Source organism: Cyprinus carpio, chromosome A17, assembly GCF_018340385.1.
Source record: "Cyprinus carpio isolate SPL01 chromosome A17, ASM1834038v1, whole genome shotgun sequence".
Taxonomy (NCBI): Eukaryota; Metazoa; Chordata; class Actinopteri; order Cypriniformes; family Cyprinidae; genus Cyprinus; species Cyprinus carpio.
The window spans coordinates 21,103,757-21,131,570 of record NC_056588.1 but is presented as its reverse complement, the minus strand read 5'-3'; the positions used below and the strand labels follow the sequence as shown (position 1 = coordinate 21,131,570).

General features: G+C 34.8%; 1 protein-coding gene and 1 pseudogene across 1 annotated transcript; one reads left to right on the top strand and one right to left on the bottom strand.

The window, feature by feature from the left end:
- Positions 1-18,077: 18,077 nt before the first annotated feature.
- LOC122148241 (probable G-protein coupled receptor 132) lies at positions 18,078-20,447 on the bottom strand. Its single transcript, XM_042774576.1, has 2 exons — positions 20,368-20,447; positions 18,078-19,166 (listed from the first exon to the last, which is right to left on the bottom strand). The coding sequence occupies exons 1-2, from the start codon at positions 20,445-20,447 to the stop codon at positions 18,224-18,226; spliced, it is 1,023 nt and encodes a 340-aa protein (XP_042630510.1). The 3' UTR covers positions 18,078-18,223.
- A 2,555-nt stretch (positions 20,448-23,002) lies between these two features.
- Positions 23,003-27,814, top strand: part of LOC109101928 — a 28,994-nt pseudogene continuing 24,182 nt past the window's right edge.

Sequence of the window (27,814 nt, the reverse complement as noted above, 5' to 3'; positions counted from 1 at the left end):
ACATAATGTAAAAAATATAATAATAATAATAATAAAACAGATAAATGAATAAAAATGCAGAAATAAATCTTAAAAGGAAACTGTAATAAACTGTAAATATCCCAAACCCATTGCTAGTAAACTTCACAAACAGTTACAAACAAACAGCAAGTAACACATTGAATTAAACGTGAAAATCCAACATTGTTGGTCACATTGTCAAATAATTTGTCACAAGTTTAACTGTAGGTTAGAACATGCACCTCCAAACGCCGAAAACCTATAAAATAAATAAATAAATAAAGTCCAACCTTTACGCTAAAGAGAGTGAGTGGGTCAAAAGCATATACTTCTTCGAACTTAAAAACACACCATGTCAGCAATATTTTATTCTTTATAACAATTGAAACTGTTTAGTGGGGTACATGACGTCATAATGCCACATAATTCCATATCAAGCGTTTGACTGGCACCTGTTTAAACGTTTAAAACGCAGTTAAACATTTATAGATCTAAGGAATCGTCACAAAGCATAGTATCATGTCATCTTTGTTCTAGTATCTCCCTGATCAAGTGGTCCTAAACATTTCACAATTTTGAGATAGAACTGTTGAACTGTTAAGAACCACTGCACCAGAGAGACCAGAAGAGACCCGACGGCATCCACATCTGAAGCTGTCCAGGACCTGCTCTTCAGCTACAGCGAGGCTGTCCACACAGGACGAGTTCCTTGCGTTCAGAAACATCACGACTGAGTGGAACGGAAACTTCTAACACGTGTTTCTAGGAGTTGAATTGTGTTTAACGTAAAAAAGGAAAAAAGAAAAACGCAACGCAACAGCCTTAAAAACAGAGAAATGCTACGTCAAAATCATAAACCAACAACAATTACAAAAAAAAAAAAAAAAAAAAAAAAAAAAAAAACCCTGTGTGTGAACGACATCTTAACGTAGCTTGCGTCATAACATCGGGAAGGTATTTCCTCTTTAAAAAGCAACATCTTAATAAAAATATTACGTGGAGCACCTGGTTCACGTCACCCATCCGAAATTGGAAATAAGCGTTCCAAGACGATAAAAGGCTGGTTCAAAAGAGCAAACAGTTCTTCTGGAACGGTCTCAGCTCGTCGATAGACAACTCGGGTGTGCTGTAAGCTTTTTATACCTAAGGTGCGTGTACAATTCACACTTTTCATTCAGACTGGAATGACGAATCTTCAGGTCCGACCGGCTTTTCTGGGTTCTTGGGCAAAAAGAGCAATCAGCACCGCATCTTCCACGTCCGTTTTACCTCATGCATGAATGTTCTTTTAAAACTTAATTTTAGTCAATACATAAATCCTCACTCTTTATCACCAGTATGGTCCTGTCAATAGTGGCCCCAAAATGTATTTGGGACACCTAAGCATCATTTGAATGTTAGTGTATTATTATATAACAAAATCCAAACCAAGTGACAGAAAACAAAATATCAAACCAAGTAGCAGCAAACATATTACACTACCCTTTGACAACCAGAATTTGTTCAAATACTTTTCTATTGTTATATCATTTCAATCCTAAAAGCAGTGGGCCTATATATTTTTGTTAAATATTCAGCTTGAAAAGTGGGCTATGTGTTATATCATGTAAAGCCCAAATTATGACATACACTTGAAAAAGATATATTCCATGATGCTCAGGTAATTTGAATCATCAGTAGCATTCAAGTGTAGGCTGGTATTTAGATATGTGATCAAAGGATGGAAGATTTCAATCAAATGGAGACATCAGATTTAGTTTTTCTTCATAACTGGATTTTGAGGAAAACATATTTAACTTTGCTGTGCTGATTGTATTTTAAAAAATTAAAAATAGAATTAGAATTAAATTCTTATATAGAATTTAAGTAAATAATTCTGAAAATGTACTTTTGTCTTTGTGCTTAATGCAAAATCAAACATCAGCTTGCAATATGCATATTATATTATACACATACATAAAATATACTTTTTTAAAAAATATGTATATTCTGGTATTTGTGCTTAAAACATGCTCCAACTTTAGTAAATACAAATAATGTTGAAATTAGAAACTGAATTTTCTCTAGTAAATCATTTTGTCCTTGACGATTTTATTTTATTTATTTTACTAACAGCAAAGCATATTTTAAAACAACTGACATCTCACTAAATTAATGTTCATTTTGGTTAACAAACACAAACTTTCAAAAATAATTTAAAATTTATAAATAAATAATAATAAACTAACATAACAACTCTAAATATTAAAAAAAATAACAAAAAAGCACGTATCATCACACTACCCTGGACAAAAACAATACATTTTTCATATTATTTTAAAATCTGCAGTTACAGTACTATATAAAATTCCCTGAAAGATATGCTTTTTATGAAAAAAAAAGAAAAAGTTTTTATGATTTATATACAGTGAACATCACAATGTATTCAAATCCAGCTATTTTTGCAGATAGATGGGGAAAACAATATAGCTTGTTCCTTTTTTTTTTTTTAAGCTAGTTCTGCTAAAAATGATAAACTGGACAGACAATAATTACAGGAAGAGACAGTAAGCATGACGGCCTCCTCAAGATCTTGTTGGACAAGCAGTGAACTTGATTAACTTGCCGTTCTAGAGAAAATTAGAATCACACTTCCGAACTTTTAAAGTCAGCATGACCTCAGTTTAAGGGTTATTTATTTGTTCATTTATTGGTTTTCCTGCATTTTTAATAGAAACTAGCATATGTCGCCAAAGAAACAATAATAATAAAAAAAAGTTAAGAAATGCGTGTTCAATAAATGTTTTTTTATTATTATTATTTTACTATTTTTTTTTTATTGTACTATTACTGAGGAAAAACTACTAAAATAATTTGAGTTTTTTAACTCTAAAAATGCAATGCATTTACTTTAAATTTCAAACCCTAATTATAATTTGCTTTATATGAAAACAAGAAGTCTGAATATGTTTATCTAAATGTTCTGATTCATGTTTGTGCGATGGTACATTCCAAACCTTAGTTTGTCACTAAGCAGCTTTCAGGAAGTCCACAGACTAATTTTGTCTTTAGGCTTTTGCCTTAAATAAAAAGGCGAAATGCAATAAAAAAAATGCAATGAAATCAAGCATGACAGCATTTTTAACATACTGTATCTTAACATACACATTTTGACATTTGCTTTGCACACAGAATACGCATTTACATTTACAATTATTTGCTTAGTGAACACTTTTATCTGACTTTTAAGTGATACAAATGGGCATAGCACAAGCATATTTGTCTGATGTCTGTAACTCCACTCAGACAACTTCATTAATGAAATGACAATTAAAACAGTTGAAGTCAACCTTCAGTTATAAACAGCAGATTGTTTAGTACGCTACTATACTATTTGGTGGAAGAACTGATTATGATTATTATTAATAATCCCCTTCAAGCATTCTTGCTTTTTATCATTTTCTTTGACGACACAGTTCTTTACAGATCATTGGTGACACATTACAGCTGACTGACTTAAAAAGACACTTGTTGCCGTGATTAGGTCCAAATTCCAGGAATAGTTTTGCTGTCTCAATGTAATGTTGTTTGGGTGCATTTTAAAAGTTCATGAAAGTCCCTGAATGACTGGTCAGACCTGAGTAAACACTACAGAAGAAGGGGGGCAAGATGAAATGTGTGTGTGTTTGTGTATGAGAGAGAAACAGAGACCAGCGCAGCTCTATTCCAGTATCCTGCAGCTCATCACAGGAGAGGTGAGCTCCAGTCTTTCTCAGTACCTCCACAACATTCTTACACCTACAAACATAGAAAAGTGACATATAGAAAGACAAATAAATTATATGAAGTCTTATGAGTCATCTGTGGTCCTCTACCATTGAATCTGTGTAAAACTAACTACATTTTTACTTTATTCAGAGAATGTGAGTGGTGCTCGATCAATCAAAAGTTGCTACCATGGTGCTGGGTGAATTTGGAGAATTTGTCTCTCTCTTTAGTATCCAGGGCCCAGTTATTCAAAAATCCCTTGTTTTGTTATCCATGATCAGGTTTTTAAAATAAAGATTGGATTGAATCACCCTGATCCACACTGGAAGAAAAGAAAAAATGGACAAACAATGTACCTATCTATCTATCTATCTAGAAAAAAAGATACAAATTAAAGATAAAACTAAAGCATTTTTTAGTCTGTTTAATTTAATTTTATTAACTTTGAACACCTTTAATGTTTACTGTGATGTTTTTTTTTTTTTTTTAAATATGCATCATATTTTCTCTTATGTACTAAAAAGAATATCCCACAATAATTTCTGCAGTCAGTCAAGCCAGTATGTGTTCTGCACAGCAGCACTCTGGTGTCAAGTGAAAACAAATTGTTTCTTTTAATTTATTTTCTATGTTGAGTATTATTTACTTTTAGACAAATTTGAGACGTTTCAGATTTGTATGACATGGTAGTGTCATTGCAGATACAAACTTTTTTAGATTAACTAATCTGGATTACCAGTGATATAAATGAGACTATATTTCACAGGCTAGTATGTAAAGAACAACAGGTGGAACAGTCAACAGTGGGTCACTTTAAGTGTTTGATTTAAAGACACAGAAAACAGCAAAATAAAAAGATGTTAACATCCTCTGCCATATTTAGTTTCTTTAAATTCCCCTCATCTAACAAATAAATAAAAATATACATGCAATGAGGGGTGCAGTTATAAGAAACTACTTTTGACTGGTTCATGTCTGATGATTTTGTCATCATAATTAATACAGAGATAATTGACAATCATCTTTATGTATTTATTTATCTTTTTTAATATACTGAAAGGCTAGAAACCTAATAATCATTGCTAAAGCAGGTCACTGCTCAGGTTTAATAAATCACTGCCCATCGCACACCGACGGCAGAAGTCTAGACATGCAGAGACAAGCAAGGACACCTGAGAAATCATTGTTAACTCAGTGTAATTGCATTTAAGTGTCATTTTAATACCAGCCATAGAATAAGGGTACGACGATTAAGAGAATATTAAAGCATGACTTGAAAATTATTATGGGCCTTGTTTATTACAGGCTTTATTAGAGCATTGTAGCAAATTCAGTACTATGCAACTAGGTTTTTACATTTTAAAAAGAATATGCATGTCCAATGTGTGAAATGGTTTGGGTCCCTCTTTCAATGTAAGTCTAAGGGATTTAGTTTTATTGTCCACTGGATGAAAGTCTAATCCCTTATTAACAAAGACCTCTAATTAAACCTTCTTAGGAGTCTTATTAATCTTAGTAGTATGACTAGGAGGAGTGGTACATAATTTGTGCTAATAGGAAATAATGCAGCAGTTTAACACTGCATCTGGGTGTAGTTGTTCGCTTATCTATTTCAGGTACTTCAGACCTGAGTTTGGCCCTACCCAACCGACCTCTGACAAATCTGGTGGCAGTCACCCTTCCAGTTTGTTCTGTTTCTCTTCACTAGTCAGAGTATCAGCTAGACATGAAACTTGAATCAGGTAGGGCTGGTTTAGAAAACACACCTTTCTTTTCTCTTGTTCCCATTTTTATTATTATTATTATTATTATTTAGATTTTTCCTATTAATTTTGACGTCTTTATTTTTTATCCAAGCAATTTTTGTACTCCCAGAAATCCCATCAGGAAATGTCACCCTGTGTCACTGTACATTTAAAGGGAAGTGTTTTGCATCAGGCTCTAACAACTCAAAGCGAGACTAAAAGCTGCTCCCAGGTCAGTTGAACCTGTCATTGTTTTCAAAAGGGGGCAACATGTTTGGACTTGTACGCCAAACAGAAAAGACGTGGAACTCCAGCGTTTCACTGATGACTACATAAACATGACTCTAGCAGCAGAATGCTCATTTTGAGACCATGACCACAACCAGAATTTTCATTTCATTTTTCTGTGAATTAACTCTTTAATGGCTTTGAATGCAAATGGAGGCAAACATTTATGATAGACTTAAAAACAAAGTCAAAATTAATCTAATGTGATTAATCTAATTAAGCATTTCTAATCATTCTGTCTCTCGACACTATGTTAATTTTTTTAGACACCCCCTTAAACTCTCTCAATGAGGTTGACACCACATGTAGTTCTGATCATGTGTTGTGCCACAGAGAGAGAGAGTAATAAGATGTTTAGAGGCTCTTGGTGGTCCATAGAGGATTTGAGTAGAGAGATGGGGAGATTTCATTCTAGTTTCCTGTTTTGTGCCATAATTTCCTTTGCTAGACATTACAAAATGGTCATTAAGATACATTTTTTTATTAGTGCGTTAACTGACATATAGGCCACAGGTTTTTACTGTGTTATCTGGTTAGCAGTCATAAAGAACTAGAAAGCTGATGATGAACACAGTAAAATGACCCCATTACTTGAAGAGCCGGTTTAGATGAACTGTAAAATTCTACTAATCGTACTGAAGCTTTTAACTCACATAGTCTGAATTGTAAACATTTTTTGAGTGTGTGATTGTGTGGAAAACACATATGTGCAAAATGTTTTCAAAAAGGACTAAGGGTCACACCAGAAATGTGTGATGTGACCATCAGATGTGTTTATTGTGGATAACAAACACTAAGGACAGCCCTTCAGTGGGTGACAGATATTATAATAGCTTAAATAACATTCATTTTTATTGCACAAAACTTTCCTGGTATGGATTATGCATTGTAACGGAAAGCTTTGAAGAAATGTTAAAGGCAATAAAGAAAAGCAAGAATCTTTTAAAAATATATAGTTTAGAATGGGCCAAGTGTAATCTTTGCAGTCAAATTGTTTTAATATTTTATATTGTTTTTAATAAGGTTTAAGTTATTGTCATATGGTTTGTTTCATATGGTTTTTATTAGATGTTTTAGTTAGTTAGTTATATTTATTTATTTATTTATTTATTTATATATAAGATTGTAGTCATTATGAATGATAAATTATTAATTATTTTGGTTAATAAAATTAATATTTTAGCAAAATAATTTTTTTCCTAACAAATAATAATAATAATAATAATAATAATAATAATAATAATAATAATAATGGCAAACTACCCAATAATGCTTTTAAAAAAGTATTTCATCCTTTTAATAATTTTTTTTTTTTTTTTTTTACTTTTTTTTTTTTTTTTTTTATCAGGACAGGTGTATCATCATGACATTTTTTCTATTTGCTCCCCAAATGTCATAAGGAAATTTTCAATCATAGACTAAAACATGCTTATCACAGAAGAGGTGCATTCAAGTTACTGTAGGTATAAATTGCATGTTGAATTTATTTTTAAATAATGTTCGAATGTCTTGAAATGTATTGTTGAAGATGTTGAATTAGTGCTTTAATAGCTGTAACAGTGGTGTGATTTAAAAGGCTAATGTCTTCATGTCACAAAATAACTAAGGCCCAGAGCAGGCATTTACAGAAAAATTAAAAAGCTTTTCATAATGGGTCAGCCAACTGTAAATTGAGATGGAGCATAAAAATCATGATTGCTTCAGCAGGTTCTCAGAATTACAAGGAGGTTAGCAGCGAAAGTAAATGTTGTTTTCTGAATGAGTTGAGACTTTTATATCTCATATTTCTACACCTACACAAATGTGTCCAAAAATTAGGGAAAGGACAAGTACAAGATTGAGAAAAAGAGAGGGAAAACTGAAGAAAACTAATCATTCAATACTTTAATGGATTTATGAGCAATGTTTAAATAAAGCTCTACAAAGAAAAAATAACATGGATGCTATCAGTTGCTCTATAAATGATGCAAACAAAACTAAAATGCTAATTGCATAAAAGGCATACACTGTAGATGACTTGAAGCACCTTAGTGATGTCAGTCTGTGTAAAGGGAAGAAATGTGTTACATGATAAAAGACCTGTTATACAACATGCCCACACAGCTCCACACCCGCGCACTAGCTAGGCAACATCAACAACAAAATAGGCAGTTACATCAAAGCATTAAATTACATATATATATATATATATATATATTATATATATATATATATATATATAATGAACTTATATCTGATAGTATTTAGTACAATACAAAACAAAGTTAACTCACCCAAAAATGAAAATTCTATCATCATTTACTCACCCTCAAGTTGTTCCAAACCTGTATGAATCTAATGCTGAACACAAAAGAAGATATTTTGAAGAATGAAGGTTACCAGACAGTTGTTGGTCCCCACTGACTTCCGTAGTGTGGAAAAAAAAAAAAAAAAATATATACAAGGATCATATGACACTGAAGACTGCTCAGAATTCAGCTTTTCCAACAAGAATAAGTTACATTTTAAATCAAAATGTAAATAAATTCAAATCAAATAAATGCAGCATTGGTGAGAATAATAGGCTTCTTTCATCTCAATTGTGAACTATAGGCTCATCTGAATTGTCAGAATTTATCTTAAAACTCCTCTGAAACAGGTATTTGGATATTTGTTTGGAGGAAGTGGCTAAATGGCAGATGGTCCGATCTAACTGACAGTTTGTCCTGTAACGAAATTTGAAGAATAACTTTGCTCTGAAGCATCTTTAACAAAGACTTACACAGTACAGTCATTACATAGGCATGCTGTGGTGTATTTGTATGTTACCGCAAACACCCAAATGCATGTCATTCCCCGTTGGGCCCCTAAAGCCACAATACAGATCTCGTCCAGCAGGTCGGAGTAGTTGTCAGAGGCTGTCTCCAAAATGACCCCCTCCATGGGAGCCTTCCAGAAGGTCTTGAATTGATGGGAGAATAAATCTCATTTAAACATCTGAAATATTAATATCAATGCAACATCATTTCAAGTCAAGTCATGAAGCAGAATTTATAAGCAATTTTATATTCATAATATAACATAATGAAACAAAATAATGAACAAGAAAAAATGTAGGGTGGGAATTTCATCCAAAACGATAGTCCAGTGGTAAAGCTTGTTTTCAAGTCTACTTCTTTTTTGTTTTTTATCTATAATTGCCATAAATATATAAATTTATAAAATTATTGTCATGCTAACAAACATTATATTAGTTATCTATTCGAAAAAAAAGTGCTGTTTCATGCAATTGTTTTATGACAAGTATACTTAATTTCTGAATTAAAATAAATGTTGATATTTTAATTACAAAAGGGTCAGTGTGGTATAATTGTCCTAACATTACAATGATCAAGTTTGGCATAATTGCTTATTATAATTTATTTTCTTTTCAAAAGCTTTTTTTTTACAAAGCTACTTAACTGCTTATTAATTATGATTTTTTAATTTAAGTAATGTGCTGTAAACAACACATAGAGAGATGCAAATAAATAAATCTCTTAAAATATCAAATGATTTTACCTTTTTAATAAGGTTAGTTTAGATAAAATGCTATATGTCATATAGTGCAACCCAAAAATATAATGTCATAATATTTATTAATTAAGAATTAAGATTTAAATGGGGAGTCATCTCAATTATAACCAATAAAGTATGGAGTGCCACAATGATCTGTCCTAGGTCCTCTGCTATTTTCAATATACATGTTGCCCCTTGGTAATATTATTAGAAAATACGGGATTAGTTTCCACTGTTATGCTGATGATACTCAACTATATATCTCAACAAGGCGAACAAGATGAAACTTTTAAATTATCTAAGCTAACAGAGTGTGTTAAAAATGTATAAGATTGGATGACAAATAATTTTCTTCTATTAAATTCGGATAAGACATACAGTATTGTTCAAAATAATAGCAGTACAATGTGACTAACCAGAATAATCCAGGTTTTTAGTATTTTTTTTATTGCTACATGGTAAACAAGTTACCAGTAGGTGCAGTAGATTCTCAGAAAACAAAAAAAGACCCAGCATTCATGATATGCACGCTCTTAGGCTGTGCAATTGGGCAATTAGTGGAAAGGGGTGTGTTCAAAAAAAAATAGCAGTGTGGCATTCAATCACTGAGGTCATCAATTTTGTGAAAAAAAACAGGTGTGAATCAGGTGGCCCCTATTTAAGGATGAAGCCAGCACTTGTTGAACATGCATTTGAAAGCCTGGAGGAAAATGGGTTGTTCAAGACATTGTTCAGAAGAACAGCATACTCTGATTAAAAAGTTGATTGGAGAGGGGAAAACCTATAAAGAGGTGCAAAAAATGATAGGCTGTTCAGCTAAAATGATCTCCAATGCCTTAAAATGGAGAGCAAAACCAGAGAGACGTGGAAGAAAAAACAGAAGACAACCATCAAAATGGATCGAAGAATAACCAGAATGGCAAAGGCTCAGCCAATGATCAGCTCCAGGATGATCAAAGACAGTCTGGAGTTACCTGTAAGTACTGTAACAGTTAGAAGACGTCTGTGTGAAGCTAATCTATTTTCAAGAATCCCCCGCAAAGTCCCTCTGTTAAAAAAAGGCATGTGCAGAAGAGGTTACAATTTGCCAAAGAACACATCAACTGGCCTAAAGAGAAATGGAGGAACATTTTGTGGACTGATGAGAGTAAAATTGTTCTTTTTGGGTCCAAGGGCCACAGACAGTTTGTGAGACGACCCCCAAACTCTGAATTCAAGCCACAGTACACAGTGAAGACAGTGAAGCATGGTGGTGCAAGCATCATGATATGGGCATGTTTTCTCCTACTATGGTGTTGGGCCTATTTATCGCATACCAGGGATCATGGATCAGTTTGCATATGTCAAAATACTTGAAGAGGTCATGTTTGCCCTATGCCGAAGAGGACATGCCCTTGAAAGTTCCAAACCCAACAAGACAATGACCCCAAACACACTAGTAAACTCATGGTTCCAAACCAACAAAATTATGTTATGGAGTGGCCAGCCCAGTCCCCCCGGACCTTAATCCAATCGAGAACTTGTTGGGGTGATGTCAAAAATGCTGTTTCTGAAGCAAAACCAAGAAATGTAAATGAATTGTGGAATGTTGTTAAAGAATCATGGAGTGGAATAACAGCTAAGAGGTGCCACAAGTTGGTTGACTCCATGCCACACAGATGTGAAGCAGTTTTTAAAAAAAAACTGTGGTCATACAACTAAATATTAGTTTAGTCATTCACGGGATTGCTAAATCCTAGAAAACAAAAAATGTTTGTACAAAATAGTTTTGAGTTTGTACAGTCAACGGCAGACACTGCTATTTTTTTTGAACACACCCCCTTTCCACTAATTGCACAATTGCACAGCCTTAAGAGCTTGCACATCATGAATGCTGAGTCTTGTTTGTTTTCTGAGAATCTACTGCACCTACTGGTAACTTGTTTGCCACGTAGCAATAAAAAATATACTAAAAACCTGGATTATTCTGGTTAGTCACATTGTACTGCTATTATTTTGAACAATACTGTAGATATTACTTATTGGACCAAAAAACAGTACACAGATATTGCAATTATACATATTGCAACTAGACGGATGTACTGTTACTTCCTCTACAGTCAAAAATCTGGGTGTTATATTAGACAGCAACTTTTCTTTTGAAAATCATATTTCCTATGTTACAAAAACACCATTCTTCCATTTGAGATACATTGCCAAGCTACAAAACACGTTACTTGTTTCTGATGCAGAAAAGTTAGTTCATGCATTCATGACCTCTAGACTGGACTATTGTAATGCACTGCTAGCTGGTTGTCCTGCATTTTCAATGAACAAGCTACATGTAGTCCAAAATGCAGCGGCTAGAGTCCTTACCAGGTCAAGAAAATATGATCATATTACCCAAATTTTACAGTCTCTGGACTGGCTTATTAGGTTCCGTATTAGTTACAAAATATTATTACTATACCTAAGGCCCTTAATTGTGTAGCTCCTGCGTACCTATTTTGGATCTCAAAAAATGACCTCCGGCAGGTGATTTCTGAACTAGAGTCACCCAAAATGTCGGGGATTCTGGCTTTTGCTTTCTACATTTCCCAATGATTGTGTGAGTTTTGTTGTATTAAGAGCCACAGTGGACAGTTTTTCTTAATCCGGCTCCCAGACTGAATTTTCCTGACCATTATTGCCCAAGCCCGTGATGTGGTTTATCTTCTTGTGTCCAGGGTCCCGGTGATCCCGCCCGTCCCCACCTCCGCCACCATACAGTTCTAATATTGCAGAAGTTTTTCGTGCATCTGGGGGAGCCATCTAATCATATGCAACAGTATTTAAATCTCTTTTAAATAAGCGCTCGCTGTTCACTTTCACTTCTGTTTATTGCGATCATGCACAGCTAAACTGTGTTACAGTAAGATCAGATATTTTGTCAATAAGCCTCAAATCTGTTGAGCAGCAAATCCTCCAGCACGGTCTATCAGCCATCTCTCTCTCCTCAACCCGTGATCAGTCAAATCTGACTCCTGCAGCTCGTGTTGAATGCAGGGGTTGCCAAGTGCTGCTTTTTTTTTTTTCCTATGGCTTACTTTTAAACTGTTAATGGGTTGATTTTGTCCTGTGGGTTAAAGTTTGAAATGTTGCTTAATTACTTGTACTGAAATGCTTGTATGGAAACATTTTGCATTCTGCCCATAGATAAACTGCTCAGAGAGGGTTTCAGCATTTTGTGAAAGGAGGGCCACTGTTGTAAGCTTTTTAGGCTGTGGTTATGATCAATTGTCGTAAAAAATGTATTTTAGGTATGGAAATGCGACATATTTTCACACTACTTTTAACCACCAACCAACCACACCCCAGCCCCCCGCCCCACCCGCACCCGTGTGTCCTTTTTTTTGGAAAACTAAAATATGGTCACCCTACATGACGTTCATGCCCGCACAAAACTACTAGAGTGGCACCTCAACGTTTCACAGACACACCGTGAAAATGTTGAATTGCTTTGCTTGTTAAGATAATGTAAACCCATGAGGTAAGAAACACATTTGAGGGCATATTCCCCTTATATCTTTGGACATGAGCCTGAACTCTTTATATCCCTGGCAAAAGTTAAATATTCGATACTGGTAAAATACATGCTAGCCTGATGGAAATATTCATTCAGTTTTTATGCAAAAAATCCACAGCAAATAAAATATCAGATCTCTGTCATGGCAAAAAATAAATGCAAAAAAAAAAAAAACTTTTTTGCATAGTTGTGTTTTTGAGACATGAAAACTGTAACAAGTATCTTACAGAATACATGATGTAACCTCGCTCTCACTTGAAAGTGTGTCCCCAATCAAGTAGTCCTTGAGTTTTGAAGGTACTGGACCTGGACAGTCCTTTAAAGGGTCCTTGAATTTGAGTTAAATCAAGGTGTGGGAACCCTGAAATAATGATTATAATTTGTTATTTATTAGTAGTAGTAGTATTCATACAGCTGTACACTCAAATTTGTGTAGGAAAACTATGTATTTTTTAAGTGATTATCAGATGAGAGTTAACAATAACATATATAAAATATAAAAAGATCTTACGAACTAAACTAAAACTAAGAAATAAAAATTAATAAATACAGACATTTAAAATAACTAATAAAAAAATACAAAAACCGCAACAAATTCAGCTAAACAAATAAAAACAGAAAATAAAAAAAATGAAATCTAACCTCAGAGTAGTTGCCTTACATTATTTATTCGTATGTTTTATTACATTTTAATGTAAACTTTTATTGGGAACAACATGAGGTCATCTTGGGGTACATTTCTAAAAACACTAGATTAGTAGATTTTCTCCCTTTTTCTTTATCCTGTAGTCACTTTTATTCATGAGTGACGCTGAACAGGACAGCTGAAAGACTGAAATCTTAAGTATGTGTACACTGTCAATATTTTCCCTGATTTACAGTGTGCTCAAATAACTTTGCATAGTAAAATTGTGTGGTTTATTATTCAAAAACTGGGCACAATTCGGTTTTAATTGATGGAGTGTCAATGGAGTTGTCCATCATTGTCAAAAGTTCCTCTCCTTTCTCTCTCTTTCCCATTAGTGGAGCTGCAAATTTCTGGGTGTCATCTACAGTCTGGGTCCAAAATTCTCAGACTGTCAGGTCCCAAACCCAAACTACACTCCCATGAAGGACTGCTCAAAACCCTCCAGCTCAGACATCCTGATGCAAGCGCTGACTTGCAGGTGAGTACAGACTGAGTATTAACATTTGGCACATTGACACACCATTTGAGCTACAGACATTGTTACCTCATGTGGCTTGTTTGGGTCAAAGGGTGGCCATACTGTATATATTCAGACTTTTGATGTGCTATGAAAATTAAGAAACTTTTTTTTTTTTTTTTTAGACCACTACTCTTTTATATCTTGAACCAGAAGATCTGTAAGATCATCCTGGAGCACTTATTCAAACCAAGGTCTGTGTATGTGTGTTCTCAAACTGTGGTCCATGTACGATTCCAAGTTTGACTATATAGTGTGTGTATTGTATTGTCAACAAACATTTTGTGTGTGTGTGTGTGTGTGTGTGTATACTCAAACATATATACAGTCCCTGAGACTTAAACCACAACCTTCTGGTTACAAGTCCGACTCTCTAACCATTAAGCCTTAATCTTACTTTTAAGATTTACAGCAGGATATAGACCGAGGATGATTTATACACTCCTAAAGACAGGCAACCCCAAAATGAAACTGTCATTATTTACTCAGCCCCATGTTTTTCCAACCCTGAATGACTAACCCTAACCCTAAGTGGGTTCACTGACCTTTTAAGCTTTTTTTTTTGGCAGCTGATGTCATCATCGCAGTGTCGGAATGCACCAGGATTCTTTTATCAGATCTCACGCCAGTGGCTCAGCCAGTACAACATGAACCTGCTGCCCTACCAAAACAAGAAAGAGCCTCTGCAATAATCAACATCACATGTACACACACACACACCACACACACACACACACACACACACACACACACACTTACAGTTGCACTGACTACTTCAGAAAACTAAACCTGCAAGGAAAACTTTTATTCCTAAATGGATATTTTTCGTCATTTACTCACTTGTTCTAAACCTAGTGTAAATGCATTGAAATGAGCTACTCGTGCATTCTTCAAAACATCTCAGAAAATCATACAGGTTTGGAAGTAACCAAAATGATGACCGAATACTACTGCCTGCATTCATTAATGTTTATGGAAACAAGCACAGGCAAGGTTTTCCAAGCACTTCCACAAATACATCCAAGCCTGTTACAAAGCATGCTTGACAAAAGTATTAGCATGCACACTAGCTCAGGATGGAATTCCTGACTTACTTGATGTACACACTTTGCCACTGATCTAACATTAAAAGAAGGATTTTAATATAAGCAGAACAAAACTAATAAGTGCCTAAAAAGAACAAAATCATTGTTAACCTTAGTACAGGAAGTTAATGCAGCCATATACTTATATATATATCCACTGTCTGCTGCTGCTGCCCTAAGCTCATGGCTTACTGTTCTTAAGCTACATTATTTTTATTGTAAACTGACATCTGAAATCTGTGACTGTATTTGGTATATTTATGTTCGAGATATTTAAACGATATATGAATATATAGTTCTAAAAGTTTGTGTCCTGCACCTTTAGAGCAGTTTGTTAATAAAAAAGAGAAGTTCAAAGTTCTTCAACAGCATACCGCTGTTGCTTTATTTGTTTGTTTGCCCCTTATGGCTTCTAGGGTAAATGCAATTGCAAAAAAATAAAATAAATAAATAAACAGCAGGATCAGTAATAAACAGATTGAACTATTTATTTATTTATTACAAAGTGTAAAGAGATCTTTAGAGAGAACCTTAAAGGGATACTCCACCCCAAAATGATAATTTTGTCAATCACTTACCCCCCATGTCGTTTCTAAACCCGTAAAAGCTTTGTTTGTCTTCAGAACACAATTTAAGATATTTTGGATGAAAACCGTGAGGCTTGTGACTGTCCCATAGACTGCCAAATAAATAACAGTGTCAAGGTCCAGGAAAGTATGAAAAGCATCTTCAGAATACACCATCTACCATCAATGATTCAACCGTAACGTTATGAAGCGACGAGAATACTTTTTGTACACGAAGAAACAAAAATAACGACTTTATTCAACAATTCCTCTCCTCTGTGTCTCTCCAAATCAGCATTGCGCCATTTTAGAGAATCTGAGCAGTACGCAGACAGCATATGCTCTTCTGTATCATTTGCGCTGCGCCGATGAGCTGTTTACTTTCAAACCAAAGCGTAAATACATTTAAAAAACGTAAAATTAAATTTCATCTTACACAGAAGAGCGTACGCCATCTGCGTGATTAATGACAACATTTTCATTTTGGGGTGGAGTATCCCTTTAAGATAATCTCAGGGTCAATTTGATATCAAGGTCATATAATAATATCAACATAATTTGTCAGCAAATTAGTAATTTTATCCATTTAAGCCTTTTACCTGATTTAGTTTGCTATTACAATCTTTCTGCTTGACAAAAAAAAAATTAAAGATTGGTACATATAGCTTTGTGTGTCAGTCTTGGGTTATGTGAACAAAAGTTAATTCTGTCAAACTTCCTGTAATTCAGTGTGATCGCGTTCAAACTAAAAACAGAACTATTCTACATTTTATTACAACCTAGCAAATAGGAAGTTCACACAGTTAAAAACACACATTTCAGCATCCGTTCTCATGCTCAAAGTTCTCACCACAACAACACATTTTAAGTTCCAAGACCTACGGTATTCAGAGAGAACTGCTTATGTTCATACTTTACTTTTTTATATGTATGAGCTAGCAATGGCAAGGTCATGGTTTCATTTCTCAGGGAACATAAAGAACTGATAAAATATATTGCAAATGCACTGTAACATGCTTTGGATAAAACTATCTGGCAACTGCATAAAATTCTAATAATAAGGTTATATTTAATGGTTACATGGGTTATCTATAAAAGGTTGTACTGTAGTAGTATTTTTTTTTTTTTTTTTTTTTTTTTTAATCAGTGTTGCATTACTAGAGAAAACAGAAAAATTGCTGTGGACAAAAATGGAAAACTTCAACACCCATAATGCCTTGCAGGCTTAAGACTATCTGTGAGTAGAGATACAAAAATGCGAAAGGTAACACATTGTTCATTTATGTGTAACAACATTGTCACAATACAAAGCTGGTTTAAAATCAGTGAGCTTACCCTTTAAACTATATATATATATATATATATATATATAAATCCTAATATATATATATATATATATATATATGAAATCCTTAGTATGTAACTACGTGTCTTAATGCAGGCACAAAATATGAACATGTCTAGACTGCAAGCAGAAAGACATCCTTTTTCACACATCTGCACCTTGTTTAACCTCTAACCATTTCCTCTATACGTGTCTGTGGCTTATTGCATAAATTTCACACCAAACTCAATAACGTCTCCTGATTTTACACATGGAGTTTGCTAAGATATAATATAAAATGGCAAATAGTACTCCTGGGGGGGGGGGATATCATGCATTAATTGCATTAATTCCATTAAGTAATAAATAGTATGTTTAAGTTGCACCACATTACATTTTACACTTCAATAAAAAGATCCAATTAACTTACATTTCAAGAGATCTTGACGCATCATAAGGGTCTTTTTCTGTTACATAATTTCCTGTTTCATGTATAAAAAAAAAAAAAGGTTTTCATTTCACTGTAGGTAAAGTTTCAGGCAAATTTACTGTTGTTCTATGAATTTTTGCATGCAAAATCATTCAGTCATTTCAAAAGCAATCCATGCAATCTAGAGTTTTGTGTAAGGGTGAAAAATTTTCTCAATGCAGATTTCGCAACAGAAAGCTGCGTGATTTGAGTGGCCTCTGTGTGAGATGAGCTTCGTACAGTACATCTACAGTACTGACAACAGACAATGGACCTTTTTGGCCAGTGAAATTTTGCCTAAATTCTGCTAATGTGATTTTAAAATGCAGTCTTAAATTAGTTCATAGATCTGGTTGTTGATTGAATGGAGGCAGATCTGAATGTGAGCTTATAGTCTACTGTAAGAAGGGGGATTTATGCAGCTGGAATTATTGAAGAATTCCGCCATGTGTCACCAGGGGAAATTCGTTTCACTAGAAGATTATGACATTTCGATTAAAAATTCCAAGGGTAAAAAAAAAAAAAAAAGTAAACATAAGCACAATAACATGCATTTAGAAAATAGGGTTCCAGTAATGCTTTCCAAATGTTTGGAAGACTCATTTTAATAATCAAGTATAACAGAAGCATTTTCTATTTAAATTCAAAACATTTAAATGTTTTACAGGCTACAGATAAAGGAAAATAAGTCCCAGTTGAGAAAACGAAAGAAATCATTCAAAAGAAGATCTCGAGCTGCTACGTAACCTTTGCAGGCCTTTGTGGATCCTCTTATGAACACTGTTGCTGCTAAGCACATAGAACACAGGGTTAATGGCACTGTTGATGGTAGAGAGACCCAGAGCGATTGTATAGGGTGTGTAGATGCTTCTTTCAAAGTCACATTTCCCATTCGAAAAGTGAAAATTGATGGCACGTAGCAAAAGGATCACATGGTACGGCGTGAAGCAGACCAGAAAGAACAAGATGACTGCAAAGGCCAGGTTACGTATTTTGATTTTGGCCTGTGGCTTCAAACCTGTGCTAGCTTGAACTTTAGCAATGATGGCCAAGTTGGTGACTATTAAAATGCACAGTGGGATGAAGAAACCGATTAAGAAGCGGGCATAGTTGAGGCCCATCACTACGACAGAGGGGTCGCTTGGCTCAAAGCACCGCTTCTCCTTCATTTTCTCAGAGTCGCCCTCTGTCATGGTGAAAACCGGCACGTGTCCCACAGCAACGACCACCACAATCCCAACGGTGATGATCACGGCATGCCTCATCCTTCTCAGACCTCGAGACTCCACGGCGTAGACCACCGCGACAAAACGGTCTGCGGAAACGCAGCACATCAAGAAGATACTGATGTACATGTTGTTGAAGAACACGTACCCCATGAGCTTACAGGACAGAGAGCCCCACTCCCAGCGGTGACCCCTGTCGATGTAAATGGCCCAGAGTGGAAGTGTGCCAAGATACATCAGGTCACACACTGACAGGCTGAAGAGGTAGATTCCTAGGACGTTCTTCTGACACACTTCCAGGAACGTGAGGAAGACTGTGATCAGGTTAGTGGGCAGACCTAAAGTGAGGACTGTGCTGTAGAGAACCACAAGTGGGAGTGGGTTTTCTTCATCGTAACACAACTCACAACTCTTTTTGTGGTACTGATTACTGAACTTTATACTTTAAATGTCAATGGTAACTTGAAACAAAACCCAGGAAAAAAAAAAAAAGAAAAAAAAAAAAACATAATTCAGTTAAACCGGTGTTTCATTTTAAAAAAGCATAGGGTTCATATGAAAAAAAAAGAAAAGAAAGGAACACCAAAAACAAAGCTAATGGCACTAGAAACACAAAAACCTCAAGTGCTACTTTAAATACATTTGTAGAAGTACAGTGGTGTGAAAAAGTGTTGGCCCCCTTCCTGATTTCTTATTTTTTTTGCATGTTTGTCACACTTTAATGTTTCAGATCATCAAAAATGTAAATAATAGTCAAAGATAACAAGTGAACACAACATGAAGTTTTTAAATGAAGGTTTTAGTTATTAAGGGAAAACAAAATCCAAAACTACATGGCCCTGTGTGAAAAAGTGTTTGCCCCCTAAACCTAATAACTGGTTGGGCCACCCTTAGCAGCAACAACTGCAATCAAGCGTTTGCGATAACTTGCAGTGAGTCTGTTACAGCGCTGTGGAGGAATTTTGGTCCACTCATCTATGCAGAATTGTTGTAATTCATCCACATTGGAGGGTTTTCGAGCATTAACCGCCTTTTAAGGTCATGCAACAGTATCTCAATAGGATTCAGGTCAAGATTTCAACTAGGCCACTCCAAAGTCTTCATTTTGTTTTTCTTCAGCCATTCAGAGGTGGACTTGCTGGTGTGTTTTGGATCATTGTCCTGCTACAGAACCCAAGTTCGCTTCAGCTTGAGGTCACGAACAGATGGCCGGATATTCTCCATCAGGATTTTTTGGTAAACAGCAGAATTCATGGTTCCAGCAAAAACAGCCCCAGACCATCACACTGCCACCACCATATTTTACTGTTGGTATGATGTTCTTTTTCTGAAATGCAGTGTTACTTTTACGCCAGATGTAATGGGACACACACCTTCCAAAAAGTTAAACTTTTGTCTCATCAGTCCACAGAGTATTTTCCCAAAAGTCTTGAGGATCATCAAGATGTTTTCTGGCAAAACGGAGATGTGCCTTTTTTTGTTCTTTTTGCTCAGCAGCGGTTTTCGTCTTGGAACTCTGCCATGCAGACCATTTTTGCCCCGTCTCTTATGGTGGAGTCATGAACACTGATCTTAACTGAGGCAAGTGATGCCTGCAGTTCTTTGGATGTTGTTGTGGGGTCTTTTGTGACCTCTTGGATGAGTCCTCACTGTGAACTTGGGGTAAGTTTGGTCGGCTGGGCACTACTGGGAAGGTTCTCCACTGTTCCATGTTTTTACCATTTGTGAATAATGGCTCTCACTGAGGTTTGCTGGAGTCCCAAAGCTTTAGAATTGTTTTTATAACCTTTTCCAAACTGATAGATCTCAAATACTTTTTTTCTCATTTGTTTCTGAATTTCTTTGGATCTCAGCATGATGTCTAGCTTTTGAGGATCTTTTGGTCTACATGACTTTGTCAGGCAGGTCCTCTTTAAGAGATTTCTTGATTGTGAACAGGTGTGTCAGTAATCAGGCCTGGGTGTGGCTAGAGAAATTGAACTCCGGTATGATAAACCACAGTTTTAACAGGGGGGCAAACACTTTTTCACACAGGGCCATGTACAGTAGTTTTGGATTTTGTTTTCCCTTAATAATAAAAACCTTCATTTAAAAACTGCATGTTGTGTTCACTTGTGTTATCTTTGACTAATATTTACATTCTTTTGATTATCTGAAACATTAAATTGTGACAAACATGCAAAAAAAAAAAAAAAAAAAGAAATCAGGAAGGGGGCCAACAATTTTTCACACCCACTGTATATTGTTCTCATTTCCTCTCAGATTACTTCCCACAGCTAAGTCAAATATTACAAAACACGGTATGGGTATTTTCTACCATTCAGAACATCATACAGCCTAGTCTTACTATGTTGGATAAATTAACTCACCATTTTTAGATGGAAATAACATCACAATTAAGTGCACATCAGGATTAATTTTAGATTTAATTTTAAATATAAGGTTTAAGCTGAATAAGCTAGTCACCTGACCTAAACAGGACAACCACCATGTGGCACACCCACACCCGGGTAAATAAAACAGCTTTTATTAGGCTACCAGTGTGACTGGAAACTGGTGTGAGTGTATTTTTATTTTTATTTTATTTTAATCAAAATGTAAACTTTCCATTTGTCCATCCATTTCTTCACAAAAATCATAAACATGGACATTCATAAAAAACATTCTGCACTGTTATATACATTTAGTGTAATATTTGTAACACTTTACAGTAAGTTTCCATTTGTTAACATGAACTAACAATGAAAAATACTTCTAAAGCATTTATTAATCTTAAAAGTAATCTGTTAACTTCAAATTTTTTAAAGTTGTATCTGTTCATTAGTAAATGGAACTAACGTTAACAAAGATTAGTTCATCATACTATAACAAGAGTATATTACTAGTTAATATTAGTTGTTTTTTTTTTCTTTCTTTCTTTTTCAAAGAATTTTAATAATGACAAACCTGTGCGCTTAAATACCGGTTTCCCTTACGAAAGAAAAGGGTAAATAGGTTAATAGGCTATAGTTAAACCATGGTAACCACAAATTAACCTTGGTTTTACTAGGCTACTCTAACTGTGGTTACAAATGGTAGACATTCTGCCAAAGAAACATGGTTACTACACTTTTACTATAATAAAACCATGGTCAGTTTTCGGTTTGATTTCCATTCAACAACAGCTCGTTTCTCTTCAAGTGGTGAGTTCTGATTCTACCTCCATGCTGTACATAATCAATCGAATAAAACAGTTACCTCTTATCCCAGATGATTGCGGAAACTTTACTCAATGTAACAGTTCATGTCATCAGTCTCCGTTCATATTGTCAAATCAGCCCAAACTCTCTTTTTTTTTATCCCAGAGGACTCAGTAAAAGGCTACCACACGCTCAGCTGCACACTTGCAGTGAAGGAAGTGACAGTGGTGAACAAGCGTTCATGCACGCGGTGTGTGTGACATGCTTTGATAGGACACAGAGGGGAAAGAGTAGCTACGTTTGAGTAAAATGTAATTATTTACAGAGTGATAAAAATTTGATTTTACATTTCTTTGGGAGACTTCATTTGCGGCCGTTATTTTTTTTTTAATTTACATGGGTTGTAGAAACATCTCCCTTACTGTAAATACTGTTATGAGTGGCAGTATGTAGGCTATTTATTTACGTATTTATTTGACCCTGTCACTGACGTTGGAGTGAACCACGTATTTACAGTATCTGTGGCGTTCACTCTGGGTTCTGAACAAGACAGTCTCTCATTAAACCATAATAATAAAAAGTGGTTTTCCTCCAGAGGGCGCTGCAGGGCTAAAAATAAATCTAAAAATTGTTTTAGATTTAAAAATAAAATTATAAATCACAGCTTCCCTCGTCACTGTTACTCTTCAGGAACTAACTTGCTCATTTTAAAGTGGGAAAAAATGCTCACGTCTAAAACGTGATTATTAATTATTTATAAATTGAAAGTTAACAAAGTTAATCTCAGTTGATAAGGAACTCTCTCTCTCTCTCTCTCTCTCTCTCTCTCTCTCTCTCTCTCTCTCTCTCTCTCTCTCTCGCTCCTCAATTCGCTATTACTTATTTAATCTTAGTTAATATTGTTTCCGTATTAGTAGTTGAAGTGATGTAATTGCTGCTCTTTTGTCCATTACTTCCCGAATAAATTCCCGAACTGCTGACGGTATTTAAAGAAAGATTCAAATGATGAAAGGTCCTCGATTCAGTAACTTAAAACTTTATTTGGTTTTATATAATTGGCTATAACTCACGTCCTCTTATAGCCTTTTACTTATTGTGTTATGTAATGTTTATGTCTATGCAAATGCTTTTACAATTTGCCGACAATCTGTAATTTCATTAATTTCAATCCATCTAAAAGACTTTTAAACTGTTGCAAAATCCGTCCTAGTTGTGTTGCTGTAGTGACGCTTTACGGCATTTGGATCATGGCGGAGTCGCAGAATGGTGTACAGTTAAGCACGGTAATTATTTGGCTTTTAACCACTTCACAGATAAATTCAGTCGTGTGTCAGTCGCATGTCACGGTCGCATACATATGCGCATGCAATATATTATGATTTAAGCAGGGGAAGGTTTATGCAGAACATGCGTGGTAGTCCTTTCAATTCTATGTAATCTACGATTTAATGATGAACACATTGGTAAGATTCTACATGTTTACATGATTGTTAACATCTGACATGTAAACACGAGCAGATTTAACACCGCTTTAACTGCTTTTAATTCTACATCATCGCGCATTTTATAGCATTTAAAGTAAGTACGCTGTGTTTTCTTCAAAGTTACTGCAGATAAAACCATTTTTTAATGGATGTTTTCGAGCTGATGCTTTTGAAAGTTGGGTTTGTTTACGGAAACTGCAAAATCGTCCATCTTTCATTTTCTTTTTCATTGCCTCTTTGAGAGACTCAACATTTCACCAGATGTTCGCTTTATGCATTTTTTTTCTTTCACCTTTTAATGCAGCCTCTTTGTACATGTATTTTAAGTATATAGATTCAGAATAGGCAGTATATATTTATTTATGAGCTATTATAGAATGTAGTCTTGTATAACCAAATGTTGTTTTTAACCATTAATTATTTATGCTTCTTTTTTTTCTTTCTTCATTTTACATCTTACAATTTTAGAAAAGTTTGATTGTGAAAGATGAGCAAGATTTGAAACGCTAGTATTAGTGCTAGATTTGCATTTTCAGAGACATCACAGGGATGAAGATGTATTCCTCATGACTTTTCATCCTTAAAATAGTTCTCCACCTCTCTCTGAAGTGAAATCTGATAGTGATGGTGAAATGTATGTCCATCTATTTATTGGCATGAACAGGTATGCACCATGGTATCAGTTATGCTGGCTATGGTGTCAAAGGCCATTTATTTAGATGGTTTCTCTGTGCATTAAGAAGCTCTGAAATTTCTTGGTTTGATTAATGCAAATCATTACATTGCACTTAGTGTACATTTATTTTGTGCATCGACAAACATAAAAGACTCTAATAGCTTCAGTAGTAGGAGGCTGAAATGTTTTTAGATGCTTAGAAGATCCTGAATATTGACCAAACATATCATGTTTTTCACAGTGATTTGGCATTTGTGTATATTAATGTTTAACCACCAAAATTTACATGCATAATAGTTGCCCACTTATTAATTCTTTTAATAAAATAATAATATAATATATCTTAAAATGCTATATTAATATTAAATTATGAATGTAAGGTTTAAAAAAATATAACAAAAAATAATAGTAATTTATTATATATATATATATATATATATATATATATATATATATATATATATATATATATATATATATATATATTTCCCCCCCCCCCTTAACAGTAATCAAAATTTTCACAAAATAAAAGGAATTGGAGGGGTAGCAATCACTGAAAAGATCAGGCTCAGCATGCAGGAGTCTAATTGTTTCCAATAAATAAATAAATCTTCAGAGTAGTTGCCAGGTTTGATCTTGAAATGCAGGGTTCAAAATGTGTATGATTATTTAATTTTTATTGGCTGCTTCATGGAAAACAAAACAAAAAAAAAATCAATTTTGATTAGGTTACTAGTTTATCATTTCAGTGCAGTTGCAATGAACGGGAACTAAAGTTTTCTTACAAACAAAAAGCACCTTAAAAGCACTGAAAGTAAACAAAATTACAAAAATGATTCCATATTTCATATGACCCTTTAATGTATTTGGTTAGTGTGTTATATAATTCATGCTCTTTCTTTTTTGCCCCCAGAAATGGCAGGAGGCTTCAAACAGAGAGGCTGCCATACTCAGCTATTTGGGGGAGCAGGTCCCCCTTATTTACTGCCTGGAGGCGGAGCCACAACAAGGGGAGGAGGAGCAAAAGGTTGAGGAACGCCTCCTGTATCCTCTGGAATGCTTCATTTTTGGGGAGGACCCCAGTGTCGGGCTGGAGAAGCTACAGCAATACAGCGGCAGCTCATCAGCTCAGCAGTGTGGACGTGTCTTTAAAGAGGGCGAGACGGTCTACTCCTGCAGGTTAGACCTGAGCCCCTTTGATAATATATGCAGTCACCATCAACTCCTATACAAGTTTCTAAAGAGCACATCAGCTAGACTGATTGATAAGCCAGCATCTCATTGCACATTGTTCATTGACAGCCTTGTCAATTGAGAATGCACATTTTGTTTATTCAAAAGTATATGGTAAAACAAACAAATAAATAAATGCATGAATGAATGTATAAACAAATAAATAAATATTATTAAAATTTAAAAGTTTGATCATTTAGGTCCAAATCTTATTTGATTTATTTATTTAGGCAATCCTTTTTTTTTTTTTTTTTTTTTTAAATCGACTACAAGTCTATATCAGCACATTCAAAACCATACTTCTATGAAGCTCTTATGCTGAATTCATAAGGAGCTCTGTTAGTTGTATAGGTGTAGATGCATAGGTTGCCTCTGACACTATCAAGCTTGTTTTGATGTGTCTTTATATGTATTTCCAGGGATTGTGCAATAGATCCCACCTGTGTACTTTGCATAGAATGCTTCCAGAAGAGTGTGCACAAAAGTCATCGCTACAAGGTACATGCACTCGTACTAATATTAATTATTATTATTATTTTAATTATTATTTTCCCCCCAAATCTCAACCCTGTTCTCTCTACAAGTTTTTATTTAATTTTTTTTTTTTTATTAAATTTATTTTAAATTACCTCCATCACAAGTCTTATTATTTGTATTATTATATAATAATTATTTATTATTATTATTTCCAAATTATAATTATCTCCATTGCGACTGCAGATGCATGCCTCAGCAGGAGGAGGTTTCTGCGACTGTGGAGACTTGGAGGCCTGGAAGACTGGACCCTGCTGCTCCCAACATGACCCTGGCACTTCAGTTACTATGGAAACGGTACAGTTTATTTTCTGGAATCTTATCGATGTTGATTTTTTTTCCATGAACACTATTGTTGAACTAACTTCCTGCCTTGGGGTCAGAGGAGCCGTTCTGTCCGTGCATTTGCTAACCCAAACCCTCCTTCTGTGGGAAAACAAGTGTGTGGGAAAGTGACTGTGATGCAAAACCAGCTGGAATAAAATCAGCGAGTAGAAGAAAAAGTAAAAAGCCTTTAGTCAGAGGGTTTATTGTACAAGGAAATGAATTTAAATAATTAGAATGAAAGTGAAAGACTATCACTTGTAGAATTTTTGTGCTTAATGGCATAATAATTCATCTAAATCCCAGTGTTCCATAAAAAGCAAGGATGTATGTTATCAGCTGTATGTATTCATGACTGATTTCTTGCTGTATGCCTACATTTTGGCCTGCGATGCAGATGGTAACTGATAACTCAATAGATCCACCATGATAAGATCAGGCTCCAGATCCACACTCACTCATGGCCACTTTGTTGGAAAACAGCAGGTGCCTTTTTGTGTTTGACACCCTCTGGCAAGATCTAAACATACACAAAATGAACACGACAGATGGACATTTAAACCAAATCAGCAAGCATCATATCCTGCTCAAAGGGCCTGTCGTGTTGTGTGTTTTGTTATGGTTGTTTGGTGCTTGTTCAGTCAAATTCTCTGAGCTGTGAGCTCTTTCGGTAGCTAGTTACTATTTTTGGCGTGACTGCATTTTAGGAGATGTTACAGATCATGATCTTCTGGTGGAGTAGAGGATATTTAAAAAGTTACTGCAGTAGACCTTTGGGAGCTTGAATTCCTGCCAGATAACAGGCAAATATACGTATGAGAATAAACAGCAGTGAGTTCATGTGTTTTTGTGATCTTCTCTATGCAAGCCTGCTATCCCTAAAATAATACTAATAATAAAAAAGCCATTTAAAGAATTTTCATTTTGGGAATTAATTACTCCTTTATAATCCTTACATCATTTGTTGTTTCAGCCCCTTTTGACTTTTATTTTTGGTTACACTTTATTTTCCGGTGCCATTGTTACAGTGTAATAAAGTGTTACATTATTTTTTTCTTCTTCTGTGGAACACAAAAAGGCGATTTTTAACAGAATATCCAATAAGACCTTAACCATATAGTGAAAGTGAATGGGGACTGGAGCTGTCTAGCTCTATAACAAAAATAAAGGTATTATAAGATATATATAAAAGTAGTACATGTGACATGTACAATATATTCCACATTTATTAGATTATTATTAGACAGACTTCTATCTGTATTAGACAAAACTGTTAACAACGACAGCAAACAAGGAGAATGTAAGCACTGTGCGCTCAAAATAAAAGTCTGGCACGCCGTCAAAATAAAAGTCCCGCCTCGAACACATCAGCCAAGCAGAAAAACTTATCGGCCAAGCCGATATTTGAAAAATGGCAAATATCGGCCGATATATCGTTTGAGCACTAGTAGTATTGGTGTTATTATTATTATTATTATTATTATTATTATTATTATTATTATTATTATTATTATTATTACCACCATCAGTTTCGGTGCTTAACAGCTCCAGTCCCCATTTACTTTCATTATATGGAAACGAGCAGCCTGGACATTTCATTAAATATCTCCTTTTTGGGTGAATTAATAAATTGATTTTTTTTTTTTCA

Coding starts and splice junctions, on each gene's coding strand:
- LOC122148241 (XM_042774576.1), bottom strand. CDS start 20,447: ATGGAACAGTGGAGAACCTTCCCAGTAGTGCCCAGCCGACCAAACTTA. Junction 19,167..20,367: donor AGTGAGGACTCATCCAAGAG/GTCACAAAAGAC, acceptor TATAAAGTTCAG/TAATCAGTACCACAAAAAGA.